The following is a 12,399-nucleotide window of genomic DNA, read 5'->3' on the forward strand; positions in this document are numbered from 1 at the left end:
TGATCGCAAAGTAACAATTTATTTACACGTTACTAAACTATTGAACTGTTGAACTATTTGCGCACATAGCAACGGGGAAGGCTCTCAGCTGCTCCCGTGGCTAATCTGATGAGTCCGGATCAGGATCGGTCTCACTTTTTTCATCATCTTCATCGTTGGTTTCAACCTCGGGCTAAGAAGTAACGCAACGTGAGCTCCGCAGAACGCGTGTGGAACCTGACGCTGTTGTGGACGTCACCGTCTGTCTCATCAAGATAGATTTTTTTGAATCCTATTTGACGGTTGTTTCGTTTTCTTTTCAAAACACTCCTCCAGTGTCGTTTGGCTTTTTTTACCGATCGTTCTTCACATTTTTTCTCAAATCCCCACGCCTCTTCATAAGATCCCTTCAACTTCCGTTTCCTGACCATTTTTCTTCACTTCCTTTCTTGGCCCGAGATGAGTTCTTACTGACCTCCAGTGGCCAGTTTTATTGCTTTAAAATGGGTTTTGAGCTTTGTGCATTATATTTTAGATAGATCGAAACCTATAGAGGCCTCTTGTTAAAAACAAAAAAACAAAAACGCAAAAGACGCATAAATACGTTTTTGGGACACTGAAGCAATTAAAAATAGAACGTATTTAAGTTTTTGGGAGCAAATGAGTTAAGGTAGCAATTATTATTATTGTAACATCGCCAAAGAAATCGCCAGCTTCGTCAGGTTTTTAATCATTTCAAACTTGTGCAAGACAACACGCCTACTGTCCGCCCTAGCTGACGCCCAACAACAGAACATAAAAAGTTAAGGTAAAATAATCTAATGCACTCTCTCTCACTGTGTCATCAGCCACGCGGTGCGTTTAGGTACACCACGCAACCCGTATCCGCCACATTGGAATCCAATTCGTTACATTATTACTGGTATTATTATTATTACTATTACTATTATTATACTTTTAGTCCGATTTTTATTTATAATTTATTTGTTTTGATCCGTGTAATTGCTATTTGCAATAGTACCAGCAGTATTTATTAAGAATTTACTTTAGGTTTTCGGGCTGTGAAATGACTAATGTATTCTTATGGGAAAATCTTGCTCGACATACGGCCATTTCAACTTACAAACAAGGGTCCTGGAACTAATTAACTTTGTACTGTATGTAACAGGTACAACTGTACTTGCCTTTTAACTATCATCAATTAGACTCGCATCTTCCATCAGCTGCATTACATTTTAGTACCTTTTAAAACTACAGAAGAAAATACGGAGTTAACCCAAAGGAATGAGCTATAAAAACAGTTTGTCTATATTTGCAGACTGTCACGTCATGTACTACAAGAGCCTGTAAAAAGCCAGTAGTTGTTTTCCTTCTAAAGTTTTTCCACTAAAAAGTCACAAAAGTGCTAAATTTCAGTCGCTAACAAATCAGACTGTTTCTTAGCGAAAGGTTTGCACTTTACTCAATTCTGACAAGTTCACTATTTCTGCTTTTGTTTGTAAACTGCTGAAAACAAAATAATTCAGTCTTTAACTGTTTGTCTTTAACTTGGTGTTTGTATTTCAGGTTGGCGTTGTATGTGTACGAGTACCTACTACACGTGGGAGCACAGAAGTCAGCACAGACCTTCCTTTCTGAGGTAAGAATTGTTGCCACTTCACTGTAAAAGCTGTTTTCAGACATATTATACTGGAACATTAGTGGGTAATGCAGGGGTCGCGTTAACCGAATATTTTCCGTCGTTGACCGATTTTTTAAAACGGTGACAGAAAAAACTGAAGTCCATCCGTCATTTTGACAGGTTGCAATTCACACCCCAGACCACAGGGTGGCGAGTGAGCGTATTAATTAGCTATTGTCTCTCTTGATGCATGACGTCGTTGGCCTTACTCTGAAAAATGTCAAGGCAACTGAGTGTCCGAAGTTTCTTCAAAAAGCCCCAAAACGAAGATGGTGTTGATAAAAGAGGTGAAAAAACAGGGACTGCACAAGCGGGCACGCAATTCAAGTCCATGCGCACCAGGAGGAAGGTGTGAAACTACGTTCAGGCCACAGCAGGTGAACTGTTAATTTCATTGTTCCATATGCTACATATGGTAGGCTACCTACCTACTGGGGCCACAGTCAGCTGTTTTTGTCACTGCGGAAAAAAGTTACATACATACATCTGCTTGATGTGTGATGGCATGGTGTGGATTCTCTGTTAAGCTTGTTCGGACAGAATATTAATTTAAAATGAATGAAAACTAAATACTATTGAATATGTTGAAGCGGTATGCAATGTTAAGAGTCTTGTTAGCTCGAATTTTCTGTGTCCAGCCGCTGTAGCTCTGCTGCTCTCTGTGAACTCTCTCTTCATATTCAAGCCGGAACGCGCGCGGCTCTTAAGTGTCTCTGTCACATGACTGTGTCTTAGCCGCTAACGCGCTCGGCCAAATGGACACACGTACGGATAATTATGCCAAACAAATGGTCACCACAATGTCATTATCATCATTTTAAAAATTTAAGTGACGGGTAAAAATAGATTATGACCGGATTTTTATGACCCTGTCAGTCAAAATGACAGACAATGAAAAAGTCTAGCGCAACCTCTGGTAATGTAACCTGGAATCTACCCTACTCGTGGCTTTCAGACATAAGGAAATGTCCCGGTATTTTATTGGTTCACTTACGTTTATACTAGAGGGAAATGTAGCTGTTAGCAGCTTTTAAATGCTGCGTGTAGCTTGGGCATTATGTGGTCCTGTTTCTTATTTTAGATTCTGCTGGAGAAATAAAGTTAATCAACTGTATGAAACTGACACGTTCATTTTTTATTGACCAGACTGACCAACGAAATGACCTCAATCACGTATATTTAGGAAATTTAAAATAATTCAAAGAAAATATGCTAAAAATACTACAGGCGTGCGAAATTTCAGATTCTTAGATTATTCGTGATTCGAAGATTCGAGAACGACTCACAAACATCCAAATTCCGATTATTTAATTTTACCAGGTAAAGCGGAACTAAAACACAGTCAGCGCGGTCTTCGGGATGCAATGAGGAACGGACCGAGAATATCATGTTCAACTTAAGCCGGTAGATAAAAAAACAATAATACCTGACTGCGGCCAACAGCTGCTACAAACAAAGCCCAGTTGCTAGTTGCTACAAACATACGGCCGCAAAATGCTACGATAAATACCACATATATATAGAACTAGATGCGAAAGGACAGACGATGGCGGCGTTAAAACATATATAGAGAACTAGATGCGAAAGATGGGGGGTGTATTAATAGTCGATTTATAATCGAATCGTAGCCCCTGAATCGCAATCGAATCGTTAGGTTCTCCAAGATTCTCACCTCCAATGACTACTCAAGTTACTCAACACTTGTAATTTCTCTGCTCTGCTACAGAATATTGCGCCGTCCCATTCAAAACTTAAGTCTTTTTCTAAGCTCGGCAAACAGTTGTCAGATCTACTGTGTGAATAACTATTTTGCTTTAGAGCTGCAGCTATCGATTATTTTAGTTGTCGATTAATCGATGAACTAGTTAATTAATCGGATAAGGAACATGAAAAATTAAAATACCTGAGCCTCAAACTTAAAAAAAAAAATTGTTTTTTCAATGCTCTTAACAAATGGTTCAGACACAGATTCCCACAAAAAACGGCTAAATGGACCAATAAACTACATTACGAATGCATTAAAAATAAAACATTAGCTCAAACAAGAACTTTGCTTATGTTGGTCTTAACAGTGAGCAGTTGGATTGAGCCATGTGAAATGAGGCCAACTAGAGGGCAGTGTATCCACCTAGATCAGTAAAACTCAATGCAAAGACTTTCAAAATATACCATTACAACGCCACTTTAATTAAACGAATACCCGAAGCAGCAAAATTTAATTTGAAATTTTTTTTTCTCATAGAATACTCAAGTTAAATCGATTAATCGTTGCAGCACTAGTTTGCTTAGGGTACAAAAAAAAAAAAAAAAAAAAAAAAGAGGATTGTTGTGTAGTGCGCTGTAGACACATGAGAGTGACGTCATCAAACTCTGTGCTCTGAGCAGAACTTTACCTGCTTCATTCACACAGTGCGATCCCGTAATATAGGTTGCAAATTGCATTTACAGTTAGTGCGTGCGGGTTAAATACCTGTACATTACCGGACTTCTTTGTATGTCTGGACGGGGCTTAAGAGTCATGTTTTTGGAATGTTGGAGGAAATAAGAGTAACTGGAGAAAACCTAAGGTATGAACTCTGTAGTATTGATTGCTAAGAAAAAAATTACGGTAGTTCAGAACACTGAAGGAATTTCGTGACGGCCCTCTCAGTCATTGGATGTTGTCGCTGATGTCCTCATGGTGATTGCATGAGCAGCAGTAGCGGGCGAGGTGTGGCGTACATTTTTTATGATGGCACTCGATAAAGTTACACGACATTCTTAGGTGGCGTGTATGGCGAGTGCGATCTTAACTCAGAAACACCTGATGCGGCCTCTCGATTCGTGTTAGCAATTTAGCTGGGCCAAACAAAGCCTGAGTCACTTCCAGGAGTCAGGTGGATACAGACAGTGAAATACTGGTAATTTGCTTGCCTTCATTTGATTGGCTAAAATACTTTTTTTTTTAAAAGAATTTAGCCAGTGAATTAGATCTTAATTGAAACGTAGTTCTAAAGTGACACCAGGTGGAAGGAATATATTTCCTAACATCCTGGCATGCCTTTCTCAAAACCTGAAGTGTAGAAAAGGTTGGCAACCTGCATAGCCAATTTCAGGAAAAGTGGGAGACGGATTTTTTTTTTGTTTGAGTACTGGGGCTTCTGTTCTTAATGTGTATTGCTGTTTACTGTATTCAAAGAGAAAGCTGCAAAAGAAATACAATATGACGTCACTCAACTAGACATGCCGAGAAATATGTCAAATATCTGAGAGATGAGAGACCATCTTCTTGATGCAATTTGGAGTGTTCAATCAACCTAGCATGCATGTTTTTGGGATGTGGGAGGAAACTACCGCAGTACTCTGAGAAAACACATGCAGGGATGGGGAGAACATGCAAATTCCACAAAGGAAGATCACAGCCCAGGATTGAACCTTGATCTTAGAACTGTGAGGCGGACGTGTTAATAACTGTAACGATTAAAGCCCTTGTATTCCTCCCAAAGAGGAGTTAATACTTTTTACTAGCTTTCAGGAGTGACTGTGAGTAAGCCTGTCGCAATATGCAATAATTCCATTTATCGCACGATAAATAAAAATGAAGGCGGTAATTTTTCCGGTGCGATTTATCGCCTCGCGTGCACGTGCATGTGCGCGTGCGGCAGACGTGCTATTAAATGTTTGGATTCCTTGTTACCAACTGCGCAAAATGCATCTTCGTTCCAGGTCCGGTAAAAATAGCGCCGGAGCCACCTTTCCCATTATATCCTATTGTTCAACGTATACCCGGGCGCTCCCGTCAGGGGTGACATTTCACGCAGGGCGGCTATTTTTCGACACAACGCCGGATATTTAGAACAAAGTCCGCCAAAACATAGTTACTGACTTGGCTGCTACGAACAACCTCGCTTTGACAACCGACAGCTGAATGGAAATGATGAACATTGAGTGGCAAATTAAGAGCGCTGTGCTTCAAACTCGTCCTGTTTATGAAAGCCGATTGTCATATGCTGGTGTTGTGCAGTAATGAGCAGACGAAACGTCAGCGGCGTTTTCTAACTTTTTTAATGCGCGCACACACTAGATATCATGAAATAGCAAACTAGATGTGCTACGTCCCATGCCATTGGCTACGTGAGCCCAGAGTGATTATGGGACACGTAATCCATATACAATTGTGGTCAAAAGTTTACATACACTTGTGAAGAACATAATGTCATGGCTCTCTCTTGAGTTTCCAATTATTTCTACAACTTTGATTTTTCTCTGATAGAGTGATTGGAACAGATACTTCTTTGTCACAAAAACATTCATGAAATTTGGCTCTTTTATGACTTTATTATGGGTGAACAGAAAAAATTGATCAAATCTACTGGGTCAAAAATATACATACAGCAGCGCTAATATTTGGTAACATGCCCTTTGGCCATTTTCACTTCAATTAGGCGCTTTTGGTAGCCATCCACAAGCTTCTGGTTGAATCTTTGACCACTCCTCTTGACAGAATTGGTGCAGTTGAGTTAAATTTGATGGCTTTCTGACATGGACTTGTTTCTTCAGCATTGTCCACAAGTTCTCAATGGGGTTTAAGTCAGGACTTTGGGAAGGCCATTCGAAAACCTTAATTCTAGCCTGATTTAGCCATTCCATTACCACTTTAATGTGCGTTTGAGGTCATTGTCCTGTTGGAACACCCAACTGCGCCCAAGACCCAATCTTCGGGCTGATGACGTTAGGTTATCTTGAAGAATTTGAAGGTAATCCTCCTTCTTCATTATCCCATTTACTCTCTGTAAAGCACCAGTTCCATTGGTAGGAAAACAGCCCCACAGCATAATACTACCACCACCATGCTTGACGGTAGGCATGGTGTACTTGAGGTTAAAGGCCTCACCTTTTCTCCTCCAAACATATTGCTGGGCATTGTGGCCAAAACAGCTCGATTTTTGTTTCGTCTGACTACAGATCTTTCCTCCAGAAGGTCTTATCTTTGTCCATGTGATCAGCAGCAAACTTCAGTCGAGCCTTAACGTACCGCTTTTGGAGCAAGGGCTTTCTTCTTGCACGGCAGCCTCTCAGTCCATGGAGATGCAAAACACGCTTGACTGTGGACACTGACACCTGTGTTCCAGCAGCTTCTAATTCTTGGCAGATCTGCTTTTTGGTGATTCTCGGTTGAATCTTCACCCTCCTGACCAATTTTCTCTCAGCAGCAGGTGATAGCTTGCGTTTTCTTCCTGATCGTGGCAGTGACAAAACAGTGCCATGCACTTTATACTTACAAACAATTGTTTGCACTGTTGCTCTTGGGACCTGCAGCTGCTTTGAAATGGCTCCAAGTGACTTTCCTGACTTGTTCAAGTCAATGATTCGCTTTTTCAGATCCATGTATGTATATTTTTGACCCAGCAGATTTGATCACTTTTTCTGTTAACCCATAATAAAGTCATAAAAGAACCGAACTTCATGAATGTTTTTTGTGACAAAGAAGTATCTGTTCCAATCACTCTATCGGAGAAAAATCAGAGTTGTAGAAATAACTGGAAACTCAAGAGAGCCATGACATTATGTTCTTCACAAGTGTATGTAAACTTTTGACCACAACTGTACTACATCGATGAATTCTAAACTTGTCATGACTGAATGGAAGTTAGGAAGGCCAAATCAATCCATACCAGTGGCTATAGATAATGTTGCAAATATTGTTAATTCAGTACGTTACACAGATGGATTCGGACCACAAATAGGATGTCTTGCTCATGTAGGAAACCTAGCTGCTAAGAGAGCTGTAGCAATCAACAGTGTGACCCGCCTCACTTTACAAACAGTAAAAATTGTTATCAGCACATTTATACAAAACTTTTTCAGATCAGCAAGACGTAAGCACATAAATATTATGCAGTAAAGTGCATGTTTATATGATGGCAATTTAATTTTTGCTCGTTAGCAAAAAAAAAAAAAGAAACAAAAAAAATATATATATATTTTTTCCAGAGCATTAAATGTATTGAATCGGATCGAAAATTGTGTCCCCCGTATCGAAAATCGTACGGAACCGTGACTTAACTGTATCGTTGCATCCCTATGGAACACCATTGCAGAAGCTATGAGGGGAAAAGTTTTCATTTGCCTAAACTCTTAAGTTATTAAGTGCAATTTTATTTTTCTTTCTTGAAAAACACATTTTATTTATGCTGTGTTTCTGTGCGGTATTAATATTGTTGTCTTTTACTTAAGAGGCATGGTCTATTGTTTATAGTTGTGATTTCTTCAAAAGTATATTTTGGATTTAAGAGTAAATATTTATCGCGTTTAAATGAGTGTACTTGATCTATTAATGTATACTGTATTCTCACTGTGTTATTGTAAATTGGTTTCAAAAAAAATTGGGGGGCGCAATAATATCGCATATCGCAATAATTTATGAGATAAATTATCGCACACTAAAATTTGTTATCGCGACAGGCCTAACTGTGAGTCTCTCTTCTTCTTTTCCTAGATTCGATGGGAGAAGAACATCACATTAGGGGAACCTCCTGGATTTCTCCATTCGTGGTGGTGGTGAGCATCACAATTTCTATTGCTTTGTTTTTCCTCATAGCGTAGAATAGAGTGTGATATGTTCCCCTGTTAATAGATGAGCAGAAATTGATTTTTGGTAACCATGTCAGGGTTAGACAATAAGAGACATTTGAAGTTCACTGGCGCCACTATCAAAACCACTAGGCCAGCTCAATGCGTCAGTTATTGATCCCAATAATCACGAAAAAGAACAATTTGCTTGAATAACATTTTTTTTTTTTGAGTTACCGTAATTTTTGGACAATAGGCTGCTACTTTTTTCCCCTCATTTTGAATCCTTTGACCTATAGGCCAGTGCGGCTTATTTGTTAAATTTATTTGGGTTAATGGGTAACACTATTTGACAGTGGTGTCATAAGACTGCCATAAGACCGTCAGAATTATGACATGACATTATCATGGGCTTTAATGAATGCTTATGACAGATGTCATTAAGTGTCGTACGGCAAATTTTGTCACTATCTACATTTACAGTATGTCCAGCTCGGATCTTTTGCATCTGTTCAAAAGGGAGAAAATTTGCCAGATGACACAAAATGACATCTGTCACAAGCATTCATTAATGCTCATAGCAGTGTCATGTCATTATTATGATGGTCATATGACAGTGTTATGGCGCCACTGTCAAATAAAGTGTTACCCGATTTCACAACTAGCAATGAATGAAACAACTAGAACAGTGACTGAAGAAATAATTGGCACAGAACATGAATTGTGATTTGTTATTTACAGGCATGAAAATCTCTCACCTTTCGGAGAAATTTGCCGTTTGAAGTAAAAAAGGGTGAACTAGTGAATTGTGTAGATCCGAGGAGGACATTTTTAGGGGGGCTGGGGGGGTCAGGAAATTTTTTTATTGTCGGACGCTTGGTATGCAAGCGGGGAAAGTGGCACAAAGCCGAAAACGCGCACCAGAGTGGCCAAAACATTGACTTATTTCAACAAAACAAAGGAGGGTACACTGTTGTGTCCTTTCGCTTCAATGCCAAGCGTGGCTGCATGTGGCCGTGAATGAACACCTAAAGCGCCGTCACCCAGTTGTATTTTGGAACCCGACTGGAGACAACAAGCTTACAGATCATAAGTCCATCTAACTAACAATACGTTTATTTATCGCAAGGTAAATTGAAATAAGGGTGGTAATTTTCACAGCTGCGTTTTATCGCCGTGTACGTGCGTGTGTGCATACATTCGTGCGTGCGTTTATACGTGCGTGTTGATGACATATGAGACTCACTTTCTTTTCACAGATGTTTATTGGTCATCAACACGCCGTAGAATTAAAATTCAGACATACAAAATAAGGAAACACTTCTATATTAAACACTGTAAACGTTAGCATTGCTAAATTGAGACTAATGGGGAAAAAAGACAAACTACTCTCCAAAACGCAAACTTACGATTAAAAGGTGACATTCAAACATGAAAAATCGCTGGTTAACAGCATTTGCAAACGAAAAAAAATATCAGACGAAAATCTATTCCTGACACCCCATGCAATGACAAAAAGAGCTTTTTTTTTGCAGAGTGTAAATTTTACGTTAGCCGTTTAGCAAATGTACTTCCGCTGAACATTTCAAAATAGAAGCACGTCATGTTCGTCACATAAATAACGAATTCTGGAGTTTTTCCCACATACTTCAGAATTCAAATTCTACACTAAGAATAGCTTTAAAATGACACCCTTAATGAAAAATCTGATGGGCAATGAATAATTATTATGATACGATTATATGTAGTAGTATACTATAATATTAATGCTAGATATTTTTTGAAGAATTGTTTTGAATCATGTTGGAAAGGCGAAGTCAGTGTTCTGAATCTGTTTACATTCTATTCTTTTGCACTAGTTAATGCTCTCAGCATTTGACCTCATTGTTTATTTGTGATTTAATAAAGAATTTAAGTGTTCCAAAATGTTTTTGTGAATTATTAAGCGTCATCAAAAATTTCATTGCTAAATTAGTTTAAAAAAAAAAGGGGGGGGGGGTTTAATAGATTAGTCGACTAATCGTAAAAATAGTCGGCTGACTAATCAGGAGAAAATTAGTCATTTGGGACAGCCCCAGTTGTACAGCGTACCGGGAACATATTTCCTCCAGACCCTTCTCACCTTTTTAACCCATGACCCATTTTCATGCCTTTATTTACATCTGTAGTGCTGTTTTTACATCTGTAAGAGGGATGTTGGACGACAACAGTGTTGACAGCAGGTGGCAGCAGAGGTTGACTGTCTCCCCCAAGACAACAGTGATGGCCAAATTGAAGTTTCTTGAAGCAATGAAGCTTTGCAGCAATTGGTTCAAAGCTTCATGGTGGTTCATTTGGTCTTATGACAGTCTTATGATGCCGCTGTCAAATAAAGTGTTACCGGTTGATATCTTTTGGTGTAAATACAGTGAGGACAGCTGCGGCTTATAGTCCAGTGCAGTTTATCTATGAAGAAATGCCGTTTTTATGTCAAATTTGGTGGGTGGCGGCTTATAGTCAGGTGCGCCTTATATTGCGAAAATTTCTGCAGATAAAAATTAAAGTGCAGCAAAGCGGTGCAAAAACATGAATCTAGTGCAAATAATCCTATTCCAATTCTATAATCACATCCATATTCATTCCATAATCACTCCAGTATAGCCAGTTTTTCCTCCATGTCCTCCTCAGTTGGCTGTCAAAGTCTAAGTCAAAGTTTGCTTTATCATCAGCATTTACCAGTTTCCAACTTTACATCGTGCACCAACCCGGAACATGAATAACCTAACCAGAAACAAGAATTAACCCAAATCGATTCCACTGACCACTTACACATATTTCGAATGTTTTCGGGTAACAAGCAAACACACAAAAAACATTATTTCCTAGGAGGTCCAGGAGGAGGCACGCCTGCCACAGAGCCCTATGCCTAGGCGAAGCTTTTCTGTCTTCCCCTTACTGCCCTCTGGAAGTCTCCCCCGGTTCGATTGTCATGGCTACTATTTAGAAGTCAAAGAGATGACTAAGGCAATTATGACTAAAGATTTTCAAGATAGACCATCCTTATGACGATACTATTCTCTCTGTAGTCACGCTGATGAATTATCACAATATGTTCTTACCATAGGTTTCATACTATGTAGTTGTTCCACAAGTTCCCAAAAAATAAATAATTGCAACCTAACGAAGCGGGTGACTCTTTTGTCAACGTTGCAGTGTGATACCTGCTGTATTAGAGCACATTAGGGACTAGTGCTACTTGGTGTTTTATCCAGCAATGACTACTGAGCTAACATTGACAGTTAGCATTATTAAGTTTTTATTTTACACCCTCATCACTCTACAGCGCTATGTTTTCACAGATTAAATAAAGCCTGTATGTAAGAGACGTTAGCCACGCATCGACAGTGGTCATAATTGATAGCAACCTAGCCCTCCGCAGGGCTAACGTTACGTGAGCGAGTGACAGTAACGTTAATCTTATTTATTAGCGCTGAGAAGTCTACTGCTTTAAGATGGTGGCTGTTTACTAATGCCGCCCAGTCTGTCATTTCGCATCTAGTTCAACATACATGTGATATCTAAGAGACGCATCAGACACTACCTGCTACCACCGTAGCATCATGCGGGCTAGTTTTTAGCAAGGTCGGCGTAGTTTTTAGCGGCTGTCGGCTGCAGAAAGTTTTTTTTTTTATTGCTTCTTCCTCTACGCACGTGACATCAGCGCGTTGTTCCGCATTAAAAGTAGTCCAGGCAAAACGTAATGCTTAGAGCTGGTAAAATTAAACGATTCCTCGAGGTGAATAAAATTACTCGGATCAGTTTTTAAACTCGAGTTACTCGAGTATTCGTTACAGCCCTAGAACGAGGTGTGTTTACACCCCACGGAGAGCAACGGCTGGCTGCATAGACTGTAAGGTTCTCTTTGATCGAGATAACCTCTAAACACAGAACCACTGGGAATTAATGTGAAATAAGATTTTATTTTTAATCGACACCTTATTTGGTTGGAGCATTCTGGTGGCCCTGAAGGTTTTAAAAGTATGTCCGAGCCACCGGGCCATTTATATTGTCAACCCCTGCATGTAGCCAGACATTAAGCAATCAACTACTTACGGTACATATATGACAGTGTATACAATGTGAGTTGACCAGGCTTACTGAGTGTGTGACCCGACCCCCCACTTGTATCAAACCGCGACCCACCCACC

General features: G+C 39.6%; 1 protein-coding gene across 3 annotated transcripts in view; it reads left to right on the forward strand.

The window, feature by feature from the left end:
* The window catches only part of zgc:110158 (uncharacterized protein LOC553590 homolog), a 93,163-nt gene that overhangs the window by 21,345 nt on the left and 59,419 nt on the right, over positions 1 to 12,399 (forward strand). For all 3 annotated transcript variants that reach the window (XM_057858784.1, XM_057858785.1, XM_057858786.1), the window contains exons 2-3: positions 1,546 to 1,618; positions 8,139 to 8,200. In XM_057858784.1, coding sequence (XP_057714767.1) covers positions 1,546 to 1,618; positions 8,139 to 8,200 — 135 coding nt within the window. The remainder of the gene's footprint in view (positions 1 to 1,545; positions 1,619 to 8,138; positions 8,201 to 12,399) is intronic.

This window comes from Corythoichthys intestinalis, chromosome 15, assembly GCF_030265065.1.
Source record: "Corythoichthys intestinalis isolate RoL2023-P3 chromosome 15, ASM3026506v1, whole genome shotgun sequence".
NCBI classification, from domain to species: Eukaryota; Metazoa; Chordata; class Actinopteri; order Syngnathiformes; family Syngnathidae; genus Corythoichthys; species Corythoichthys intestinalis.